This window comes from Dendropsophus ebraccatus, chromosome 2 (genome assembly GCF_027789765.1).
Source record: "Dendropsophus ebraccatus isolate aDenEbr1 chromosome 2, aDenEbr1.pat, whole genome shotgun sequence".
NCBI classification, from domain to species: Eukaryota; Metazoa; Chordata; class Amphibia; order Anura; family Hylidae; genus Dendropsophus; species Dendropsophus ebraccatus.
This window is the reverse complement of record NC_091455.1, coordinates 207,998,135-208,024,856: the sequence shown is the minus strand read 5'-3', so window position 1 is coordinate 208,024,856 and position 26,722 is coordinate 207,998,135. Positions and strand designations below refer to the sequence as shown.

Genomic DNA, 26,722 nt, shown 5'->3' with positions numbered 1-26,722 from the left:
TTTTACCTATCTCACCTTTATCTATTAAAGGAGAAGTCTGGGCTCTGACTTTTTTTCTTTTTTAAAGAGCCACGGATGAGGTGGATGAAAATAACAACATGTACCTACTTCCCTGGCTCCAGCGCTGGGGTCCGCTGTCCTCCAGGTTTGAGCGGGGACCCGGTCGTGACGGATCAGCCCCGCTCAGTCAGTAGGGTCACTCAGGGACGTGACCCTACTACGGCTGCTGACTGGCTGAGTGGGGCTGACATGTCACGACTTAGAGTAGGCCTTCAGAATCATCGTAAGGAAGAAGCTTCATACATTATACATAGGAGGGTGTGACTGTGACCACCTGCCTTTTAGTTTCAAGAAAGTTTGTCCTGTATGTGAATAATGGATCTCATAAACACTTAGTTATTAAAACCAGGGTCTCACAAACTAAAAGGGGAATCTTGAATATCTTAGTCCCCCTTTAATCTTTGTGCAAAGACGTTATGTTCCCACTATGGGTGCCCGGCATTCATCCCGCTCCCTGTTCTTTATAATGATGAGTATTTTTAGCTGTGAAGTTCAAAGAATCAAGAAGAGTTGAAACAACTTTATATTTCAGTGTGATTGGAAAGGGCACATTAGCATTGCACAGAGACAGACGATGCGGTGAGGGCTCCCGGTGTTTCACACTTGTCTGGAGTCGAGTGACATGCCTACCGAGGATACCAGGAAATACCAAAGGACGGGACACCTGTTGGAAAGGGCACCGGGATAGTGTTTTATATTCAATAATCCAGCAATATGTTGCAGCATATTATACTGGATGCCCCAGGAGTATATTGTAAGTTAAAGGCTCAATTTCAATGGATACATTTAAATATAGGGAGACAAATCTTAGGGTCTCTGGTGAGAAGAGGGGAGGGGGGTGTTCTTCAAAACACATCAGTGTATCTGAGAAAGCATTGATACCCGATCACACCCAATAATGCAAATGCACTGATATCTAGAGACAAAAAAAAAGTTATTTTATTTTGTACAATATGTGGCGGTTGCATTATACTTCGTCATTGACTACATATGCTCAGTGTTAGTGTATACCTCTTTAGTTAAAGAAATAATTATCCTGATGTGCAATTTTCTTCTTTTGACAGGTAACTTGATCGGGCATGATAATAGGTCTCCTTATCTTGGACAATGTTCAGGTTCACCCGCACCAAACCTTACACAAACAGCACTAAAACAGTTGAACGATTGCACGAGTTTAGCAAGTTCACTCATCTATACTTACCTGTCCATGCTCCCTCAGTTTCCTTCTTTTTCTGTCTCAGTGTCCCCCACTGCTGCCTGTAGCCCACTCAGCCAATCACTGACTGGACTGAACAGCTCCAATGGAAGTGATTGGGTGAGCGGGCTGATAGCAACTCGCGACACAGGAGACCCATGAGAGGATATTGGGGGAGTGCAGTCAGGTGGGGATCCGCCATGTTTACAAACTCATTATAAACTTTGCAAAAAAATTTGGTTAGGTACTGTCCTTCTTTATCAAAATCTCCTTTTTCCCCTTAGTTCCTCTCTCCATGTCTTCTTGTTTCTGCCTCCTTGCTATATCACTTTTGCGAGTTACTGGTCCTAATGGCTCACACTGTTATGTAGCCACTTCTACTCGGGTCGGTGGGTACGTGGGCCAACTACAGAGGGGGGGACAAGGAGCTATACAGTATGGGGGAAGAACTGCAGAGGGGGCATTTATGCAGTATGGGGTCTAACAACAGAGGGAGGTATACAGTATGGGGACTACATGCAGAGACAGAATGTATACAGTATGGGGGAAGTGTGGTGTCCCACCACAGGTGTTACTGGTGTATATTTGAGTTTTACCACAAGAGGTCACTGTCTGTATATTTGTACCTGTTGCACAGCTGTAGTAATGTAAGGGTTATTGTTTTGTTTGTGATCTGCACACCAATGAGAGTTCCTCTTCTCTTCTACCTATGACTATCCTCCTTTTTTCTCGCACTCTCTTCTCCACCACTCACAGGAGCTGTTACATACACCCTGTAGGAAATTGTCACATGGGGATGGGGAGAGGAAGTGTAGACCCACACTTAGTCAGTTCGTTTCTGATTCACTTGTATCACAGAAGATTTACCAGTAAAAAAGGAGTTTATTTTACCGAGACTCAGTGATCATTGCACCAGCACCTACACACAAGCTACACCATCCTTGCATCATTTTCCCTTTCTGTGGGTGGTAGTACTGCTACTCCGGACCACCGTGATAAGCACCCAAGGTGACCTGGCAGGTCACCGACCATTGAGGAAAAGTATAGCCAGCCACAAAAAACTAAAAGCAGGTGTGCCTCCATACTTGTGTGCTGAGTGAGCACTGGCGTCACAACAACATTCCACCTGCCTGAGCTATACTCCATCGACCAACCACCACAGTATTGGTGTCACACAGTACCATCTAGCAAGTGACCGGTCGCGGCCGCAACAGGTGGCCCACCACAGAAGAAGGGCGGGGGGGGGGGGTGTATACAGTATGGGGCCCTTACTACGGAGTGGGGGAGAAATGCATACATTATGGGGACTAACTGGAGAGCGGGGGATGTATACAGTATGGGGGGCCTTTCTACGGAGTGGGGGAGAGATGTATACAGTAGGAGATTTGTACAAAATAAGACCTACCCCAGAAAAAAGCCCAAGCCCTTTTTATTTATCGGAGAAAGACCGAAGCTATTTCCACTCCACATTTTAGTGGGTGATACAACTACAGTAACTACCTAGGGCCACCCTTTAGGTCAAGCGTGGGCAATTTTTTTTTTATAATTTTAAAAAATTAGAATTAAACGGAACATTGACTGATTTATCCGACCTGTATCTCCTTAGTGGAGGAGATATGCATCAATTTAAAGCCTGGAACTCTATCCCATGGCCTATTTTACAATTGGCTGTTAGCTCGGAGCCATGTCCCTACTTTATCATAATAAGATGTGAACAAAGACGAGACGTTTCAATATTTCCTTGCTGTGATTTTTTTTTTTTTCAAGCAAAATGTGTTAAGTAAGCGTTAAAATCCAGGTTGTAATCTGCATAGGGAGACAAAATACATAATGTGAAGATGAAAATATTTTTTTTTTTGGTATATAATTGGCATTTATCCTATATCTATTAAGATGAAATCTGGCGATGATGTGAGCTTAGGAATTGGGTCATGGGCTTTGTGTTCCCTTTGAACAACACTCTCTAGTGTAAATGAGACCTCAAGGTCTCATTTTGCATTTGACACTTTAATATGTTAGAAAGGAGGTATTAATATTTCTCGTGCTTTTTGCAACATGCGAAGCCGTACATAGATTGGCGAGAAACTTTTTATCAGCGCAGGTGAGAAGTGCCCCCTCCTCCCCGTAACCTTCAATTTGCATTCTCTCTGATTACATCTGGGCCGCGGACCTTTCGCATAACGGAGGAATTGATGGTAACCGACTAACGAACGCATTAAAACGCAAAAAAAAAAAACTCAGCACAAACAATATTAATGGGATGTATACGTGTTTGTGAACGCGGCTTAATCAAGGCTAACTGCAATCAAAAGGTCCTCCAGACTAATGGAGAATGACAATTTGTTTGAAATAATCAGAATTTAAAAGAGAAAGAAAAAAAAAAAAAAACGCCACTTTTTTTTATCAAAAGTTTTAAACATTTCATACTTTTAATATATATGTGATGATTAGTCTTTTTTATATACTTTTGTTTCATTTATTTAGCAATTCATTTAAAGGGGGTTATCCAGGATAAAGTGATAACTGAGGATCCTGCGGGGGCTGCAGGCAGGGATGATTGCAGTTTTTTTGCCACCTAAGGCAAAGCTGAAATGGCGCCCCCACCCCATCACCACACCCCCGCCAATCTTTCACTTCAGCACCCCCTCCCCGAGAGGAGTTAACCACTTACCACCCGCCTGATCTCCCCCCTGACAAGATCCCCGCCCACTTCGGCCACTATACTTACCAAAGTGCAGGAGAATGCAGGTGACGAGTGAAGTGCCGCAGGGGACAGCCAGGACACACATGCACCCAATCAGAAGGTTGCCGATTGACGTCACGGACCAAGCTCGGTTGTAGTGGGGACAGTGGAAGATTATGCCACCCCCTTTGGGACCGCAGAATCTGCCGCCTAAGGCGGTATACTCATTAAGCCTTATGGCTGAAGCGGCCCTGGCTGTGGGGGACATGCCAGTGATGTATACTTACCGGTTCCACTCCCCGCTGCTGCCGGATCCCAGACCATCTGCTCTTTGATGTTCTCTGCCAATGGGACATAGGGACTATAGTGCATGGGGCGCTGAGGAAGGTACATTTCTTACCTTCATCCTTGGCATCATTTTGGGGATATTAGCTGTTTATTTTGTATTCTAATAAGGTGTTTCAGTGTACTGGGCATCCACTGGCTCCCTGCCCTGCCAGCCTCTCTTGTGGTTGGAAGCAGCACTGCCCCTCCAGCCACAAGAGTTGTATGTAATAATGTAAAGCTAGGAGGTTGACAAGTGAAAAATATATATAATATATATAATATTCTATATTAAAGAATTATGAATATGCAGAATTGCAGGAAAATTATTTCTTGATTCTGTGAGGGAGAGAAGCTCAGAGGGAGGAAAGAAGATAGACATACTACAGGTAGGCGACAGAACCTAGCCATACACTATGTAAGACACAGGGAACTATGATGGAGGATAATGGAGATTGCAGTCGTCACCACATGTGTCCATGGAACAAGCCTGACAAAGTTATTATACAGAAAGCAAATTCATGCGTTAGGTTCTTTCTGGAATTTTTGCTTTTTATTTTTTTTAATTTACACCCAATTTATATTCATGGTAAAGAAATGTGCACACTTGCTCTCCTCCAGAAGGAAGAAAGCTGTCTGTCTAATGTCACCTATAGGATGCTACTCTGGAATCTGATTGGTTGCTAGGGGCAACTGAGCCAGTTTCACTTTATGTTTATGTTTGATAAACCTCCCCCATAGTGTCCCTTAGTGTCAGTCTCTTTGGCACCAGGGTAACTCTTCCTTATGGAGGACACTCTGTTATTATGTAAGACAATGAAGGATATGTGGATCATCCCCGTTAGATAATGTGGATTGAGTAAAAATGGCTCACCACTCCAATGGAGAAGTAATTGTTCACGATGGGGTAAGGCACTGGGTCTCCCTTTTCATCTTTGTCATTAGGGATAACTTCGATTTTCCATCGGTCCAGCAGAACGACTGAGCCATTCTCAATGTCCTTGAGAAACTTCAGCAGGTTTTCTCCTTCGTAGCCTGTGAAAGAAACATAAAACAATCGGATTGATATCTGTGAATTAGATGTGTCACCGGTGGGAGGACGGAGGGCGGAACCTGCATTGATGCCAAGAGCTGCGGAGACCCCATCCGAAGAGGTGGTGGGCAGATACAGACTGCCATAGGAATAGAAACCAGAGGGAAAAACAGCGAGGAGCAAGATCTTAAATCTGGTAGGGGTGCAATCTGCTTGGCCCCTCCCATTTGGCACATTTATACAACAAGGTGATAAAAAAAACATTGCAAATATATTTCCTAATAGACGCTGCCACTGTAACTCTTTCAGGACCAAAATGGGCTTAAGAACCAGAGACCATTTTTCAAATCTGACCCGTCTCACTTTATGGTTATAGCTCTGTGATGCTACAACTCTTCTCAAACTTTTTCTACTGAAGCTTCAAAAAGCAAAGTGATGAAGGGGCCTCATCAGACTGACCAGGAAGATGCCGCTACCTCACCAGACTCACCAGGAGGATTCCAGGGCCTCACCAGATTGACCAATAGGATACTGTGGCTTCACCAGACTGACCAATAGGATACCGTGGCCTCACCAGACTGACCAATAGGATCCTGGGGCCTCACCAGACTGAACAATAGGATACCGTGGCCTCACCAGACTGACCAATTGGATCCTGGGGCCTCACCAGACTGAACAATAGGATACCGTGGCCTCACCAGACTGACCAATTGGATCCTGGGGCCTCACCAGACTGACCAATAGGAATTTGGGTCCTCACCAAACTGACCAGTAGGATGCTGGGGCTTCCTTAGTTGAAATCCAATATACCTAATCCTCTGCCCTGACAACATTGGTTGGAGGAGAGTTGGGAGGCCCCTATAAACATGAGACTGTTGGCTGGCCACACTGAAATCGGTCAGTAAAGATAGCTTTTACTGATGTGTATAGGAGGGGGAAGAAATGAGGCGTTACAGCTCTCAGATCTCCAGGCGTTTGGATAGGCCTATTTGATGACACTGTGGGGGAGATTTATCAAACATGGTGTAAAGTGAACCTGGCTCAATTGCCCGTAGCAACCAATCAGATTCCACCTTTCATTCCTCACAGGATAATGGTGAGGCCCCAGTATCCTATTGGTCAGTCTGGTGAGGTCCCAGTATCCTATTGGTCAGTCTGGTGAGGTCCCAGTATCCTATTGGTCAGTCTGGTGAGGTCCTGGAATCCTCCTGGTGAGGTAGCGGCATCTTTCCGGTCAGTCTGGTAAGGCCCCGGCATCACTTTGCTTTGTTGGGTGAAGCTTACGTAGAAAAAGTTTGAGAAGAGTTGTAGCATCACGGAGCTTAAACAATAAAGTGAAACAGGTCAGATTTGAAAAAACGGGCTCTGGTCCTGAAAATGAAAGGTGGAATCTGATTGGTTGCTAGGGACAACTGAGCCAGTTTCACTTTACACCATGTTTGATAAATCTCCCCCTGTGTACAAGAAAATAAAAGTATTCTTTTATATTATGGAAGCACAGACGGATATATGATAGGTACCAAGTGTCACCTTGACCTACCAGATAGCTAACACTGTTATGAATTGTAGCTGACAGATTCACTTTAAGAAAGAAATGTTAACAGATTTCAAAGGTTTTGATTGGTCTGGGTCAGACTCCGGGCGATCGCTATAAAAAGAGCTGTGTGCAAAGTGTGCTCTCTACCATCTCTGTGCCAATGTCCCAATGTAAGTCTATGGGGGCACAATGAAGTCCCGGGGCATGAGGGGATCTAAAAACTATTCTTCCACATAAAAATTATAATTATTGACATAATATAGGCTGCCATTAACAAGGCCTGCATTCTGCCAATAGATAACACTGCTTGTAGGGGCACAGCTCAGTTTCAAACCCTATATTTTGGAACCATACAGCATCCTACAATAATAGTTGAAATACATACGGTACAAGTAATCGAAACAAGTAAAAACATATTTTTTTTACCTCCTCCCCACCTCAAACATCTTGCCAGGTCATTGCCGGTACCCAGGGGCAGGATAGCCACCGGAGGCTGTTTTGTCAAATTAGCCTTGTCTGTTGAGAAAAAGAGAGAGTATTCAATAACTATAAAGCAAAGAACATTTCAACATTTAAAAACATCAGGACATTTTTTGTTTCTAACAAATTAACGTGTCAGAAAGTTATACAGATTTGTAATTTAATTCTATTTAAAAATCTCCAGTCTTCCAGTACTTATCAGCTGCTGTATGTCCTGCAGGAAGTGGTGTATTCTCTCCAGTCTGACACAGTGCTCTCTGCTGCCACCTCTGTCCATGTCAGGAACTGTCCAGAGCAGCAGCAAATCCCCATAGAAAACCTCTCCTGCTCTGGACCATAGAGGTTAATAGGGCTATATAACAGGGCTAAGTTAATAGGGCTACATCAGTCACATAGACAGAGAGCGGGGTAGCGCGACTCTCCTTGATCAATGAACTTATCAGTCATGATCCCACCTATCAGACCCCAACCGATTGAATCTTTAAGATGTCAACAGCTTCCGTCTTCCATGTATAGCCAGGGATAGCATTTCTTACCAATGCAGTCTAAAATCCATCCAACTGTCCCATCTCCTCCACAGGCAAGAACCCGAAAGTCTGGAACATCCCGAAAGAAATTCAACCTGAAGAACAAAGTCATGAACGTCTCTGTAATGTCCAACATTGACCTATGGACGAATAACTCATTTTTGTACGGTACTTTTTAAGGGTAGAGGTGGGTAGTGGAATCTTAAAAATCGTTGAAGGCTTTTTATGACCCTTGATCAAATCCTCCGTGTTCTTGTTTGTGAACACTGGGGGAGATTTATCAAACATGGTGTAAAGTGAAACTGGCTCAGTTCCCCCTAGCAACCAATCAGATTCCACCTTTCATTCCTCACAGACTCTTTGGAAAATGAAAGGTGGAATCTGATTGGTTGCTAGGGGCAACTGAGCCGTTTCACTTTACACCATGTTTGATAAATCTCCCCCAATGTGATTGCTTTACCACCCAATAGCAAAAGAGATGGAACCAACAAAGCCGTAACTCCTCCTTTTAAAGAGCTTCATAACAACTAAATGGTCTGCCCAGGGGGATGGAAAGGTGGGCCCATATGATTAGAGCGAACCTGGAGCATGCTGGAGTCCATCCGAACCCGATCGTTTGGCATTTGATTAGCGGTGGCTTCTGAACTTGGATAAAGCCCTAAGGCTATGTGGAAAACATGGATACAGCCAATGACTATATCCATGTTTTCCAGACAACCTTAAAGCTTTATCCAACTTCAGCAGCCCCAGCTAATCAAATGCCAAACGATCGGGTTCGGATGGACTCCACCATGCTCCAGGTTCGTTCATCTCTATAAAGGACCAATTTTGCATAAGTTTACCCATAATGTATGTCCCAGCTTAGTGGGTTACTTCAGTTTAACAGATTGGTTGCATGCTTGGTTGAGCTTGATGCTTTTGGTGCCCAGTTTAAAAAAAAAAAAGCTTGTTGAAAGGCGGCTGGGCAGTTTTACCCATTGCGGGGTGGGGGTGGATAGAAATTTTACTTAGGGTACTATTACACGGAACGATGATTGGCTGAATCGGCTCAATTCAGCCGATTATCGCTCCGTGTAATAAATACAACGATCAGCTGATGACAACGATCATCGGCTGTTTGTTGATATAGGTTTGGACCTATAATTGTTGGGCACCGACCGCGCATGGCTACGTGTAATAGCTGTGTGCGGCCGACGGCTGACGATATACATTATCTATCCAGGCCTCTTGTGGTCTTCTTCTCTCCGGGGCCCGCGCACTCCAGTTTCAGAGCGGCCTGACTGAGCTAACAGGCCGTTCAGCCAATCACAGGCCGGGACCGCTGTGGCCTGTCAGCTGAGACACGCCGCTCTGAAGCTGGAGCGTGCAGGATCCGGGGAGAAGCCCGTAAGAGGAGCCCTGCAGCCTGGACAGGTAATGTATAAGATAAGCAAGGGCTGCAAAGACATCGGTAACGATGTCTCTGCAGCCCTTGTTAAACGATAATCGGGCCGTGTAATAGGCCCAGTAAACGAGCTCCGAGCTAGCAGATCCGTGCAATAACACCTTTACCCTCCCAGGTGCCGGCTTTCTATCCACAGCATATCCGGCACAGATCTTTTGATATGTCGGTTCTGCTCCGGTACTGTCTGCTCAGCCAATCAGAGGCTGTAGCTGTGTCCCACTTCAGCAGCTGATTGGCTCATTGCAGAAGAAGGAGATGAAGATAGAAGACCCCCATGCCGGGAACCCAGGAGGGTGAGTATAAACCCCACCCAATAGAGCACAGTCTGGCCCCAAGGGCATTAACTTAACAATCTAGGGGGCTAATCTGTAAGCTTCTGTGGTTTCCCGATAAACCAGGGGGCATCTGGTTAAATGCTTAAGTCTCCTATTCACTTCAATGGGCTCAAGCACTTAAGCTCTAGCTGTAAAAGCTGTATCTGACTTTTCCGCCCTAGAGATACCCTGTTTATCTATAATAGTAGACTTGAGACAGAAGCACATACAATAGGATTTAGGTTTATATGGGGGGGGGGGCATATTCTTGCTCATAATGTAAAAAAAATATGCAAAACAAATCAATAAAAATATAAATGATAAAATATTCAGTTTAAAAAATAAAATTGTACCCAGCATGCCCTTCTATGAATTCTTTCAAAATCTAACAACCCGCAGCTATTCCCCCGAAAAGCATGGCCATTATCCTACGCGCCAAACAATTCTATCATTTATTAATGCTCCGCATCTCCATACGAAGGGATAAATTACCAAACCAGGGAAAATTTTCAGGGCCTTTCAAATTTTTATTTTGTCAAATTACAAATGGAAAATATTAATTTTTGAAAACAATAAGAGAATAAAGAATATTATTCATCGAAATGTAAACATATATACAAAGACAAAGCCTCTCACCCCGGCATTGGGCCGATCCCGGCAAGACTGTAAACCTGTCGTGGATTTAGAAGGTACTGAAATTTCCGATGTATCCTGCCGATATAAAATAATGAAAGAAAACTTACAACAAGTTTATGGAATGACAAAAAAGCAAACATATGGGCCTTTTATAGCACAATAAAGACATAGGACTCGTTCCGAGCATATTTGTTAATCTCCGCTAATATAGTATTGGTTTTTTTTGCTTTTTTTTTTCTACCCCTGATAAATAATTCATTAATGTGATGGAAATTGTAAGAGTGAAAAATGTTTTTCATAATCCGATAGTAAAATAAAACTGAACGCTCCCTGTTGATCACATTCACGGTTCATATATTAAGTAATGTCTTGTAATATGAGGTATATTGATAATAATTATAGAAAGGCAAATGCGCTGTCTCGGCAATAAATTACCGGCAAATGTGTAACTCTGAGAATACAAAGAGGAGGCAAATTTTACAAAATCTAAAAAAAAAAAACTGTACGATTCCGGTACATTGTTACGAACCGTTGGAATGTGTCCCGACATATGATCTAAGGACAATGACCGACAAAGTGTAGGGGTTCCATACTATGGGTGTGTTCACATTAAGGAATCCGTGCAGAGAACATCCCCCGAATTCCACCGATTGCCCAAGACGCCGGTTGCCCAAGACTCTCTGCGGATTCCGCCGGTTGCTAGACTCTCTGCCCGTGCCATAGACTCCATTCTAGGCTCGTCAGACATGTCAATTCTTTGGGTGGACGGCAGAATCCGCTTGACCATAGAAGGGAGTCTTTGGGATGGGCAGAGATGCGAGCAGGAGCGCAGGGGGCAAGTGTTTGAATCTGTGGGATGTTCTCCACATGGATTCCAAAGTCTGAACACACCCTATGTGAGTAGCTGGAATGCCCTTAACCTGACCGACATATGGGCAGTGGAGGCGCTCACACTATTCTACAACATAGTTACATAGTACGTCGACTACCCGTGAACAGACCGATATGTTCTTCGGATGATGGTCAACAGTGTTTAGGGGGTTCCACACCAATCTGAAATGTGGTTAAGAAATTGTGAGAACATAATGGGGAACATTTATGAAGACCAACTTAGAAATTAAATCAGGCCCTATCCCCAATTGCCCCACCAAATTCACTAAGAGGTGCAGTGGCCTGACCGACGCCTGCCGTGCGTAAATTGTAAATCATGGTAGATCAGGTGAGGGAGGAGCCCACGCCTCCTCCCCACTTTTCTAGGGAAAGGAGCAAATCTGTGCCTTCACCCTGGAGTACAGCAGTGGCGCACCCTTCATAAATGTCCCCCCATGTATCCTAGACTTGATTACATATGTACTATGGATAATAACCAACAGGGTTTTGTGGTTCCACTCTTGCCCTTACTGTTTGTCAGTCTGCAAAATTGTCTCCATGTCCCTAATTCCAGGAGATGATGCTGAGAGCAGAGGAGGAAAGACTCTGGTGAATAGTCAAGGGGGTGGGGCACAGATAAGCAATCAATCGGTTCTACTGCAGACAATGCGGGGGGGGGGGGGGGGGCGGGTGCTCCTGCTTCAGCCAGTTATTTCTCATCCAGGGCTGTAAGGGGAAGGGGCTGATGTTCTGGGGCACATGGAGAAGACTTCTAGTTATGGCGGGCCTTTACCTACCTTTCACCTTGCTTCCCACCGCTTTTGGGATTTACAAAGACGAGTAATGGATGTGTTCCTGGAACTGGGGTAATCTAGAGAAATCAGAAGGAATATTGACAGGCTTAATTATATTACTGATGATAATAATAATAATAATAATAATAATATTTTTTTTTTTTTTTTTTAGTTCCTATAAGTGTTATTGCTGATATCTTCTAATTCTGCAAAGCTTTTGCACTTTCTCTTAGAGACTTTTGTTTGAGAAATTAGTTTTCTTTCAAATCAACTATACCGATTTGTAATTTGCCACCAATTAAAGATCTCAAGCTTTCCTGTACTTATCAGCTGATGTATGCACTGCAAAAAGTGGTGTATTCTTTCCAATCTGACACAGTGCTCTCTGCTGCCACCTCTGACCACATCAGGAACTGCCCAGTGCAGTAGCAAATCCCCATAGAAAACATCTCCTGCTCCGGACAGTTCCTGACAGCAGAGAGCACTGAGTCAGACTGGAAAGAATACACTGCTTCCTGCAGGACATACAGCAGCTGAAGTACTGGGAGACTGGAGATTTTTAAACAGAAGTAAATTACAAATCTATATAACTTTCTGACACCAGTTGATTTGAAAAAATAAAAAACCGCAGGAGTACCCCTTTAAGTCAAAAATAGAATTTCAATATGAATAGTGCCCTCCTGTGATTATGCAACCTGGGGAGATATTTTCAATATCAGTGGTAACCACTCACTGGCTGCTGAGTAGAGTCCCTTTCCCAACCTGTACATCCCTGCTAAAGCTTTGGCTGTCCAGGCATGATGGGAGTTGTAGTTATCCAACAGCTGGAGAGCCAAGGTTCCCTACCCCTGGGTTAGGGTATAATATGCTGAGATGGGAATACCCCTTTAAGAGATCTTCCTAGCCAATCAGCAGCCTTAGCTGTACTAACAAGACCCACGAAACAGCTGGATATAGATAACAGTAGCCCATCCGTGGTTAGTATGAGATTTTTACATATTTCCATATTCTTCCGTAGACCATTGATCTCTCCAATGAGATAGTCAGCCCCCCCCTCTCCCCTCCCCCGCCCGACCGAAATAAAAGAAAGATAAAAATCCTAATCTATAAAACACAGGTGACGGGAGCGACACATGACAAAGCTTATCACAATGTTTACCGCAATTAATTAAATTGTTTCCATGTTTACAAAAATAAAATTTACAAAATGAATAAATAAAATTTAAATGCAAAAAAAAAAGAAAAAAAAAGAAAGAAAAACAGGAAAATTCCAGCTAATGATTCATCTCATTGAAATACAAAGCATCACGTGTAATAATAATTGCAGTTGTCAACCATATAAGTAATACATTCACTGCCGCTTAATATAATACTGGAACTAATTAAAATTGATTGAACATTTCACGGCTCATGCATATCAGCGAGGTATCGACATCCACCGGTTTCTTTTCTATTTCATCAATTTTAGTTATTTATTTCAATTTCAATAACCGTAAAAACCATCTATTGTAGAGAAGGATAAACTAAAGTTAACATGACAAAGATAAAGTGCTTAGCCTGTGTCCCTATGGACTCGGGTTAATGAATGAGCCTCATCCTAAGGTTCTACATGATCTATGACTTCCTCTAATTAGAAGTAATAATCAGGATCATTATTCGGCTTAGCTCGAATGGAATAAGATGAATGTGCTTAAGTATGATTAATAATAACAGAAAGAGAAGAAGAAGAAGGAGAAATTCACATGATCCCGGCCTAACCTAACACACACCGCTCACACCGCCAACTACTTCTATCACATTCTCATCTCACAGACGGGAATTGAATTAACTGGTATGGGAGGAAGAATTTTTTGTCAATTTTTTCCCCCCTCCTTTAATTTTGCGCGTTATAGTAAGTGGCAATTTAAAGCTTTCCTCAGATCATTTCTTTATCATTAATAAAGATTACTAAGAGGGTAAGAAGATAATGATTGAATTAATGATGGAATTAATATTTGTTACATTTATCATTATCATTATTATTTTAATATTTGAGATTACATTTAAGGTAACAATTTACAGAATGGATTTTATTATTTTTATAAAACAATGCAAAAAAAAGTCTATCTCCTATCTATCTATCTATCTATCTATCTATCTATCTATCTATCTATCTATCTATCTATTATCTATCTATCTCCTATCTATCTATCTATATATATATCTCCTATCTATCCATCTATCTATCCATCTATCTATCTCCTATCTATCTCCTATCTATCTATCTATCTATCTCCTATCTATCTATCTATCTATCTATCTATCTATCTATCTATCTATCTATCTCCTATTTATCTATCTATCTCCTATCTATCTATCTATCTATCTATCTCCTATTTATCTATCTATCTCCTATCTATCTATCTATCTATCTATCTATCTATTTGTCTATCTATCTCCTATCTATCTCCTATCTATCTATCTATCTATCTATCTATCTATCTGTCATCTATCTATCTATCTATCTATCTCCTATCTATCTATCTATCTATCTATCTATCTATCTATCTCCTATCTATCTATCTATCTATCTATCTCCTATCTATCTATCTATCTATCTATCTATCTATCTATCTATCTCCTTCCTATCTATCTATCTATCTCCTATTTATCTATCTATCTATCTATCTATCTATCTATCTATCTATCTATCTATCTATCTATCTATCTATCCATCTATCTCCTATCTATCTATCTGCTTCGCTCTACCGGAACAGGAATGGAGTATTAAGGAGTATTATGGCATATTTCATTAGAATTTTCAACTCATCATATAATTGTTGGCTTCCAAAGTAAGACTAATAGGGGGAACCCAACCTACCCCTTATTAGAGCACCAGATACTAACCCCGCCCTCCCAGTGATGCTCCGGATTCCGGTCCCGTCGTCAAGGAATCGCCACCACTGGTCTTCACGCTCATTATGCTAACAAGCAGAGATGAGTCCTATGTCCATAGGAAATCAGAAGAGCAGTGCTGGTGATTCCTCGACAAATGGACCGGTATCCGGAACGTTACTGGGAGGACAGGGTAAGTATCCAGCGCTTTATTAAGGGCTAGGCTGGTTCGGCCCCAGTCTCCTGGCTGACAGGTTCCTATTAAAAAATAATACTGAGAGAGATTAAGGCTGGGCTCACGCTACGTTTTATTTCATAAAACGGATGTAAAATGGATGCATTTGTGTGCATCCGTTTTGATCCGTTTTTCCATTGATTTCCATTATTAAAAAAAAAGGATCAAAACTCATCCGTTTTTTTAGCGTACATAAAAATGAGGGCGACCGTGTTTTGGTGTACGCTAAAAGAAATGATGCGTTTTGAGACGTTTCTTTTATAATGGAAGTCAACGAGAAAACGGATAAAAAAAGAGGACGTAGTGTGAACCCAGCCTAACATACTCTTGAACATAGTTTTACACAATGAGAAAGCCAAGGAGCGCTGCGCTGAACCGATAAGAAGACAATGAATTGTACAAGAGCCGTACAGATCAGCTTCTAAACCAGCTATAAAATTGTGAAGAGGCATTAATTGCAATAAATCTCTGAACTCCCTGTACTTAGCGCGCCAATGCCAAATAATGACCAGGGAGACATCGCCAACTCATCAAGTTTTATTGCCTGATAATTAGAGCCTCACACTTGAGGCAGAGCAGTGGGTTTTTATCATAATGTCTCAATTATTTGTTATTATATCCAATATGTCAGCCGTCAGCCTGAACTAGACTCTCTATGAGTATTTAATCTACAGAAAAATGTCACTTTACTTGTCATTGCGCTCGTAGTCATGCTACACAATTAATCCCATTCATAGAATACATATTCATCATAAAAAATAATAATAAAAATGTTATTCTATTGACAGTAGTAATGTAATGTTATATAGCTAAAAAAATTCATATTGCCTCATTAAAATTAAACTATATCAGAAATCCTGGAGCTTCCATAGATACGTTCCTCATACCAGCTCCCATCTAAAACTAAAAACACCTAAATCAATAACAAAAAAACAAAAAAAGAAAAAGAAAATTAAGCTATCACACTGACTACAGATCGCTGTGAATTGTAGTCAGAGGGGTGTAACTATTGATGAAAAAAAATTGTTGCATTACCTTGACTAACCACACGGTGTGCTGTTAGAAAGAAACATACCCACAAGCAACACACACACAAAAATAGTCTAATATTTATAAATTATAAATTTTTATAGGGCACAGGTGGAGTAAATGATAATTATGCATCCATACCTGAAGGCCTTGTCCGTCCACCGTTACAGAGTTTGCTCTTTGCATTTTTACCCTTTCGCCTGATTTGTTTCCTTGCTGGGAGGAGTTCTTCTCCCTTTTCACCGTTGACTGTCTCTCCTGTTAGAAGAGATACACGGTTAGATATGGCAGTGTAATACTTAAAGGGGTTCGGGGCCGGGATTCCATAGAAGGCAGCACTACGTAAGTTCTGTAGTAATCATGGCAAATCATGCAAATCGGCAGCAATGGCCGTGATTATTATGTAACTTAAGTAGAGTGAACATAGCCTCACCCATAGGACCCTACTGAAAAAAAATAAAAATACCACAGGGTATATACAGTATAGTTTGCATAGAATAGCATTAGTATGCTATATGCCATACAGTAAGAAGGATGGATAAGGTTATTCCGAAAGGACACTGTTGTTGCTCATGCCCAATAATTGGTACTCTATGGATACGTTTGTTGTGTGTGCCGGGAGCTTCATCCCTAATCTACTCCATCCCCCCATGCACACTTAGTTCAACCAATGTGACGTCAATGGGAAGAGTAGAGAAAGTAGCTCCCGATCCCTCTCTACGCACAAGGGAAGAATCAGCAAATAACTATGCAAGTGGAATTAGGACGCCATCATGCACCATGGTTCTTGGTTGGCAGCAAATTCATCCTACATAAATCTAAAGTGTAGGGCCACTTAAAGGGGTTTTCTTGGTTTACAACATTGAGTCCACCAATTTCTAGTAGAAGAGCCCCTGCCAAAGGGTGCCGGAAGCCCTGTACCATCTACTGCTTGTTATGGGTGTGGGGTGACTGCGCAGACAATGATGGCCGTTAATGCTATAAATTTGAACAACCCTTTTAAGAGACGTTCTGGCCATATGACTACATTGTCATCATCATAACAAGACAATGCATCGGAATCACCATCATTCTCGCTAGAACTGACTAATAATGGAGGACTTTACTCAAATTCTTGGCTTGTATCGAAGAGCGTCTTGTGATTTTTTTTCCCCAGCCCTGATCTACTTACCTATATATTTATGTATATTAATTGCTTTAGCGTTAAATAGACCCTAAAGGGCTGTATTTATCAAAGTGTTTGAGCGCAGAGCGTCTGGGGGACTCATTAGAGAAATGTGATGGTACATCAAAAAACAGCTGTTCACCGCGCTATAAAAGTCAGATTTGTATATATTAAAGCATCCAAGTCGGAGTCTATTCCATAAGGGTCGAATCAGTCTAAGTTTCTGGAGAATTCCTCCTTTTTTGAATGGGCTTCGTGATATAAAAATTCATTGAATCTAACTTCAGAATTCAGCTCGGGATTTCTCCAATCTTCAGGGGGTCTATAAGCAATGGGAATTTTTAAATAAAAAAAAAAGCGTGACATGAAAAATTTTGATTGGTCAAGGATTGGTTGTTCAGATCCCACTGATTGGGAGTAAGAGAAGAGCCTGGATAAGTGTTTCTCTCCCCATCTCACTTGTCATTGTGCAGAAAAGACCCTATAGACTTTCTATAGAGTCCAGAGAGAGAAGTGCATAACGTAACAATTCCTCCATCTAGTTCTGTTGATCGATGGGGGTTTGAACACTCGGGGGCATAATAAAAACAGGGGTAATTATTAATGTGTGGTGGTACAGATGGGCATTACAGGAATGTAGGGGCACAAGTAAGGACATCATTACTATGTGGAGTGGAATGAATTGGGAGTGTGTATAGAGGTAGGGTGGGTGTCAATAACACTAGGAGCCTAAGACAGCCGTCATTTTGATGGGGTGGGAACATGGCCAAGGACTGATATTGCATGTTCTGCATAGCTCCCCCCCCCCTCCTCCATATCATGTACATAACGTGGGACATTTATAAAGACTGATGTACTCGTATGCTGATCTTACCTTAGGCCCTGTCCCCAATTTCCCCACAGGACTCTTTAAGAGGTGCACGCCTCTTAACGAATCTGGCCTGACCTGCGCCTGCTGTATGACGGGTGCAGAAATCTACGTATGCAAGTAGACTTACATCATGGTAAATCAGGGGTGGGAGGAGGCCACACTTCCTTCCCACCTTGCCGTGCAACTTGGCCCCTTTGACCGCCCATCAGTTGAGCGGGGGATATGGCTGGGATACGAATGATGCATGCCAAGGGGCGCAACATTGATAAATGTCCCCCAATGAGTTGACATTATAGCGTCTTCCCATTTCTGACAACAAGTGCTGAGTCCGAGTTCCTTTACGATAATTTATTCCACCAGCCACTTGACAGTAAATCCAGTAGATCCTAACCAGGTTAGATCGCCGGCAAGCTCCCAGGTTGAGCGTCTGGGAATCACCATGTCACCCTAACCTAAAGACAAGTGCTGATATTGTACCTTATGCATAGACCCCTCCTCCGTATCATGTATATAATAATGTCTTCCCATTTCTGACAACAAGCGCGGCGTCCATGTTCCCCCACCATAATTTATTCCACCAGCCACCTGACAGTAAATCCAGTAGATCCTAACCAGGTTAGATCGCCGGCTTGCTCCCCGGTGGAGCGTCTGGGAATCACCCTGTAACCCTAACCTAAAGAGAAGTGCTGATATTGTTAGACCCCCTCCTCCATATCATGTACATAATAATGTCTTCTCATTTCTGACAAGTGCTGAGTCCTTCTTCCCCCACCATAATTTATTCCACCAGCCACTTGACAGTAAATCCAGTAGATCCTAACCAGGTTAGATCGCCGGCTTGTTCCCAGGTGGAGCGTCTGTGAATCTTCACGTAACCCTAACCAAAGAGAAGTGCTGATATTATACCTTATACATAGACCCCCTCCTCCATATCATGTACATAATAGCATCTTCCCATGTCTGACAACAAGTGCGGAGTCCCTGTTCCCCCACCATAATTTATTCCACCAGCCACCTGACAGTAAATCCAGCAGATCCTAACCAGGTTAGATCGCCAGCTTGTTCCCAGGTTCGATTGCCGTAAAGATTTTTAAATTGACTGACAGTCAACCTCATAGTGAACTTTTATTATCCGCCTGTAATTCCTAATTGGGTCCAATGAACAATAGCCGCCCTGAGTTATAGACTCTTTTTTCTCACCATATAATTAGGATATAATTACCCGCAGGATATCAGGATGATGTAGAACCTTTAGACGGAACGTGCCCTCATTACCAGACGACTCTAAATGTACATTTATTCAATCAGTATGAATTAATTAAAATGTTACTGGAATCGGGGAGATGGCAATAAAGATGACATTTATTAAGAAATGTGATAGCTGCCTCTGTAGCCGGCAGAAGTGCCGCGAATCCGCCCCGAACGCTCAATGTGCCATAGAGCAAGCAAGAAGAAGGGGCGGCTGTGAGTGTAGGGGGGCGCTACGCTCACGGCCCCCGGATTCTCTGGAATTATGGGGCCTGGGCAGCAGCCAAGTGGCGCCCCCTATGGCCTGCAATATGTTCCTTGCAATTTTAGCTCATATAACACACTGTTTTTTTGCCATTTGACAGTTGTCTATTAGCTTGGCCGTCATTAAGCCGTCCGTTATTTTACACTGACGGCTGATTGTCCCAAAACGGAATAAAAGTTATAACTGTTATTTAGACTGTATTCACACGTTCAGTGATTTTCCCGGTCCGTGATTGTGGTCCGGTAGCTACCTCTGTGATCCGTGCAAAACACTCCGTTTTTATCTGTTTTGCATCCGTGTCCGTTTTTTTCACGGATCTGTTTTACAGCATTTTAAATTACATTGATTACATCACATCCGTGTTCATCCGTGAAAAAAATGGATCCCATTGATTTCTATGGGGAATCTGTTCCGTGCTTCTGTTCCGAGTAATGACATGTCCTATTTTTAAACAGCACGCATCACGGATCCGTGAAATCACGGAGCGTCTGAATAGCCCAATAGAAATCAACGGGCTGTAAAATTGTCCGTGCGCACGGATCCGTGAGCACGGACAACTTCTCGGAACGTGGGAATGCAGCCTAAGTCTCGGACTATGGTCACGCCGTTGAAAGGATGTCCATTTTTATCGGACAGCTCACGTGTAACAGCAGATAATGGCCGTTGTTTCGAAACGTTATTTCAAATAACTGCCGTCATTTTAAAATAATGGACGTTATCTGCCATTTTTTAAGCCATCATGGCCGTCATTAGGAAATAAGACGTTGCTTGAACATAGCCTACGGCACCATTAGGCTATGCTTACAAACCTTAAAGACGACGGCCAATAAAAACGGCCATCATTTATAACATCCGTCATTCGTATAATAATGGCGGCTGTTATAAAACAAATGGCGTACAGATAAGAAGGACGCAGCGTTACGGCCTGTGGCCTTCATGGAACTGATGAAGGCCACAGGCCGAAATGCCGCGTCCTCCTTATCTGTACCTGTATGATGTGACACTTCAATAAAAATACACTAAGAATTTGGTGAGTGCCGGGATATTCCTTTACCACTTACTTGGACTACTTCCTACCACGAGCACCACCCAATTGCAGAGTGCCGTCTTGCTCCTATACCATAAAATAAATGGCGGACGTCCGAGAAAAATGACTGCCATCATGACCATTAATAACGGTTAACAACAGCCATCATTTGCCCTTATTTTTACATTCTGGGAAAAGCCTCATAGTGCAAAGAAAAAATGCTACCATGTCAGTATACAGTGGTAAATAATATACAATACATAAAATAATACTACTACTATAATACAGTGATCACACAATAGGTCATATCCAAACAATACCACCTAGAAGAGCTCATATGATACCGCCATATAATTCAACACTATATAGTGCAGAATGCCCCCAGGTGGCCTTACAGTGTCGATATAATATGCAGTGCTCACATAATACTCCACAGAGAGCCTCTTAGCAAACACAATCTGCAATACATAAATACTGCCCCCAACAAGACCTCACATGATACTGACATATCGACTGTACATACTACTATAACACTGCCACATAGGGCGAAGACCACATATAGTACAAAATGCCATTATACCGTGACCAAATAATATGCAATACTAACATAATACTCCATAATGAGCTTATATATATATATATATATATATATATATATATATATATATATATATACCAAAATACTGTATAGTACCAACATATAACATGCAAAATCCAGTAATATGATACCGCTATATAGTTCCCACGTAATATTATTGTCTACTTCCAGTACCAGAAAATGGGGGCTATAAGCAATTGGTCACATTGCCCCCTCCCACCTCCTACAATTGTGGTGATAAAAACTAGGCGGTATACTGGCCCATATTGTTGTTAGAGGCATCGAGATTTGGCATGTATTCTCCATGGGGTCAGTGGTGGGGAGGATACATCTGCCTTCTCTGTGCAGTATTGATTTATACAGATCATAGTGAGTTCAATACTAGCTCCCCCTAATGGCAGCTCCCACCAGCTCCACTATACAGATCATAATGAGTTCAATACTAGCTCCCCCTAGTGGCCACTCCTACCAGCTCCACTAAACAGCTCATAGTAGGTTCAATACTAGCTCCCCCTAGTGGCCACTCCTACCAGCTCCACTAAACAGCTCATAGTAGGTTCAATACTAGCTCCCCCTAGTGGCCACTCCCACCAGCTCCACTAAACAGCTCATAGTAGGTTCAATACGAGCTCCCCCTAGTGGCCACTCCTACCAGCTCCACTAAACAGCTCATAGTAGGTTCAATACTAGCTCCCCCTAGTGGCCACTCCCACCAGCTCCACTATACAGGTCCTCTATGGAAATCATTAGACGTTATTCTTAGAGTAAAAGCGCAACTGCATTGTGTCTTACCCCCTAATAATGGAAATGATACATTAAAGGGGAACTATGATTTTTTTTCCTTTTAAATCAACTGGTTTCAGAAATTTATACAGCTTTGTAACTTACTTCTATTTAAAAAATCTTCAGTCTTCCAGTACTTATCATCGGTTGTATGTCCTGCAGAAAGTGGTCTATTCTCTCCAGTGACACACAGTGCTCTCTGCTGCCACCTCTGTCCATCTCAGGAACTGTCCAGAACAGGAGAGGTTTTCCATGGGGATTTGCTGCTGCTCTGGACGGTTCCTGACATGGACAGAGGTGGCAGCAGAGAGCACTGTGTCAGACTGGAGAGAATACACCACTTCCTGCAGGACATACAGCAGCTGATAAGTACTGTAAGATTTATAAATAGAAGTAAATTACAAATCTATATTACAAATCTATAAAAAAAACTATTTTTCGCCAGAGTACCCCTTTAAAATACATTATGAGGCTGCACAATCAAACACGGGAAGAACAGACAGAGTTGTAGATTCTAAGAATAGAAAATAGAACATGTATGTGACGGTGCCTCCCAGTGATAGCAGCCAGCAGGCGGCATTATACACAGTGACGCTTCTTAACCTTTACTTCACCAATTAACCTGATTTTACCAACAAGCTAACAAGTCATGACTGCAGTATTTCCTAAGGCTCAGTTCACAAGCTGCAGTTTTGCTGTAAATGTCGTTTGCTTTGTCCTATGCATCACTTGTACAGGGACCAAATCCAGAGAACACGTACATCCCTACCGGATCGCGAAGAATGATTGATTCACGTTGCAAATCTTTACTGATATAAACTGTGCAATTCATTGAGAATGAAAAGAGCGATAAAAAAAAATCTCCAGTCTTTTAGTACTTATCAGCTGCTGTATGTCCTGCAGGAAGTTGTGTATTTTTCTAGTCTGGAGAGCAGGAAAGGTTTTCTATGGGGATTTGCTGCTGCTCTGGACAGTTCCTGACACAGACAGAGGTGGCAGCAGAGAGCACTGTGTCAGACTGAAGGGAAAACAACACAGTTGGCTTGAAAGATTTTTTTTCTTTTTGTGAACTACCCCTACAGGGATAAAGTCAGTATGCATAACCTATAGGAAGTGAGCACCAAACTGACTGGGGGAGGCTATGGTTATAATTAGGTCCTTTTGGGAAACTTAAAGGGGTACTCCGCTGGGAAAAGTTTTTTTCTAAATCAACAAGTGTCAGAAAGTTACATAGATTTTTAATTTACCTCTATTTAAAAATCTAAAGTCTTCCAGCACTTATCAGCTGCTGTATGTCATGCAGGAAGTGGTGTATTCTCTCCAGTCTGACACAGTACTCTCTGCTGCCACCTCTGTCCATGTCAGGAACAGTCCAGAGCAGCAGCAAATCCCCATAGAAAACCTCTGCTGCTAACACTGTTTTAGATATATAGATCTGCTATTCTATATCCGTTGTTTCTGACTTGTTTTGTATATGATATAGCTCAAATATCCGTTCGGCAGGTGATGCAGTTATTGTCCAAAAAAAAATACTTTCAAATTTGAAGTCTACGCCAAACGGGAGTATCTGTGCCCTAACTTCCCTCCCCACCACCCTCTTCATCATTAGGAATGCCACTGAAACATTTTCTCCATGCTGAACATTGCACAGGTCCTTTATGATCCAGCCCATGTGCCGTGCTGACACAGGTGGGGAATAGGAGGCAATCTGCCTGGAGCATTCCTAATGGTGAGGAGGGTGGGGAGGAGGGACGGAGGGGTGGTGCAAAGTTAGGGCACAGATACTCCCGGTGGGCACAGGGGTTCAAGTTTAAAAGTATTTTTTAGGACAATAACTGCATCACCTGTTGAACGGATCCCAGGACAGAGCTTGGATTAAAAGCAGCTATCTGAAGGTACAAGTGGTTTGGGGGGGGGGGGGGTCAGATTGTGGGTACAGAGTCGCTTTAATGGGGCCTAGTGAGCCAGCAGTGAGAAATCGCCAACTGGGCACTAAACTGGCAGATAACTAAACTGTATCAGTGACAGGGGCGTAACTAGTATTCATGAGTCCCATAGCAAAAAAACAGTAAGGGCTCCATGAATCCTAGCATCTTGGGGTTAGTGTATGTAAGAGCACCCTATATGTCCCTAAACCCCCATTAAACTGTCAGCTAGTACCATGTAGACAGGCCGGGGGAAGGGTGAGGGGCTGCCATATGGGCCCCATAGCAGCTGCGTGGTCTGCCTCCATGGTAGCTGTGCCACTGATCAGTGATCTTGAGGTCGGGGTCTGATAAAAGGAGGAAAGTGAGAATTAAGTGTGATCCTGTGTAAAGCAACACAGACTGGGATCCTTAAACTTGCTTTATCTGTTATGTTCCGTAAAAGCAACAGATAAGAACTACAACCAGGAAGATGGCTGTGCCTCTGTGTGTAAAAGCACAATAAGATTATTTGTCTGCTCTTAAAAGGGGTACTCCAGCGAAAAGCTTTTTCCCAGTGATTGAAACACATTACAAAGTTATATAACTCTGTAATGTGCTTCAATCACCTATCTGCCCCCCCTTTCCCTATCTTTTCCCCCCTCAATCCCCCACCAGGAAGTGAAGTAAACTCATTCTTACCTAATGACTGTTGACCCCAGGAAGCAATTTTGTGACAATGACATCATCAAGAGGGAGGCGGGTCTAAGCCCTGTTAGGCCAGCCTCTCTTTGTCAGATAACTCAGGTTGCTCAGCTCTGATTGGCTGAATAAGATGTAAGCTAGCTAGCAGTTATACAGAGTCAGTTAGACATCACAGGAGACAAAGTGCATCATGGGAAAGCCCAAACCAGGAAGTGAAGAAAAAAGGAAGACACCAACTGGAGTTTCAAGGACCTGCAAACAGCAGGAAATTCAAACGGAGACAGACTCCGGAGGGAGGGTTTTTTTTTTTATCAGCGCCGGAATACCCCTTTAAGCTCTTAAAGGAAACCAAGAATGAGGATAGAGTCTGAACCCTTTCCTTTACTCCCCCCGGAGTGCTACCAAAAGTATTACAACTTCTTAACCCTGCTAAATGTACTGATTGCTGGCGGTGACAACCATGGAAATTACCCTGTGATCCCTCTAAATAAAATCCCTAATAAAGCAATATGATACCTTTATACCATGTGACTAATAGGAACAAAATGTAATATATAATTGAAAAGTTTTAAATGATTACAAATGGAGCATAAAATCGCACTGGCTTGCCTGGGAGCCTGATAACACTAATTAAACATTGGTAATTACGCTCCGTAAATCTTCAATTAATTACAGATGAAAGTAATGACTTCATAGAATATGTTGACTCTTTATTGTTTTAATATATTATATCACTGACTTTTTTTTTTTTTCCTTTTTGGCTCAGTATAAAATCTTGAGAACATTTTAAATCCCAGTAAGAGCTTACTGGGATTGGGCGGCTGATGGTGGAAAAATAAGAATTCGGCTCCCTCTGCTGGTCATTAGAATTATTGCAGTTTGAAATTTATTACAAAGGATTGGATCTATCAGAAAATAGGAAAATAGATGCAGCTGCTTCAGAACCTCTTTTTAATGGGACCAGAAAAGTAAATACATTCAATCAAACAGACTGATCGGTGAAATTATGTTTTCTCAAATAATGGTTTTATGCACATACGGTGAGATTTATCAAACATGGTGTAAAGTGAAACTGGCTCAGTTGCCCCTAACAACCAATCAGATTCCACCTTTCATTCCTCACAGACTTTTTAGAAAATGAAAGGTGGAATCTGATTGGTTGCTAGGGGCAACTGAGCCAGTTTCACTTTACACCATGTTTGATAAATCTAGCCATTGCACACAATGTAAAGTGCAGCCAAGAACCGTACTTTACATTGTGTGCACAGTCGATTTTGTGTGGCTGTTGTTCATTGAATAGCGGCCGCACAAAATAGACATGTCAGTTTTCTGTGAGAACACCAGCCGTAGTGTATACAGAGTGTGTACACCTACACCATAGTAGGTGTTCCATGGGCTGTGTAGACAGTGGGAATGCTGTCCTGTTTGGGGAGGTTGAGGACAGGATAAGTAGGTCCTAGTTAGTCCCTTCAAGCTATTTGCCCTAAGGAACTGTGCAATAGACTGTGCAGGGAAAGTATCAGGACTTCTACCCAGCACAGAGAACTGAGATTGGTTTCAGATAAATGTATGACGCTTTAGTTATTATTATATTTCAAAAATGTTCGAGGAAATGTTCCTGTAACCAGAAAGCTTTTATACCTCGTTTGAGACCTGTAACCATCAAGAAAGCTGAGATGCTGTGTATGAGAGTCACCCCATGTTTCATGTGTTTATAGCTCCTCTTCTTCATGGATCGAGTTACAGTGAGTAATGGAAGACATTCTCTACAAGACAGGGGAACCATCCGTCTCCATCATGGAACAGGGGCTCACGGAAAATGTCAGATTAGCGCTAGAGAGAAATAAAAGCATTTTGGAGGACTTTGCCGTTTAGAAGCTTCAGCATTAGGTGCAGTGATCTCTCGGCTTCCTCCTGCACGGCTCTTATAACGTCTTCTATATGACTGTGGTGAGATCACAACCACAGGACCTACAGCAACCATAGGAACCCCCGATCAACTAGGCGTATTACATGGTATATGGGGTATCAAAATGCTGTAGTAGCTGCATGCTCACTGTGCCAGTCATCCTATGCCAACTCTGGATCCGCGCTTTTTCCACTCTTCAGCACTCCACTAGA

The 26,722-nt window shown here is 42.5% G+C and overlaps 1 protein-coding gene across 1 annotated transcript in view; it reads right to left on the bottom strand.

The window, feature by feature from the left end:
- DGKB (diacylglycerol kinase beta) overlaps positions 1-26,722 on the bottom strand; it is a 170,058-nt gene that overhangs the window by 9,159 nt on the left and 134,177 nt on the right. Inside the window, exons 14-19 of the mRNA XM_069959728.1 lie at positions 16,177-16,293; positions 11,901-11,974; positions 10,234-10,308; positions 7,849-7,934; positions 7,259-7,348; positions 5,137-5,297 (exon numbers count right to left, since the gene is read on the bottom strand). Of these exons, the coding sequence (XP_069815829.1) occupies positions 5,137-5,297; positions 7,259-7,348; positions 7,849-7,934; positions 10,234-10,308; positions 11,901-11,974; positions 16,177-16,293 (603 nt within the window). The remainder of the gene's footprint in view (positions 1-5,136; positions 5,298-7,258; positions 7,349-7,848; positions 7,935-10,233; positions 10,309-11,900; positions 11,975-16,176; positions 16,294-26,722) is intronic.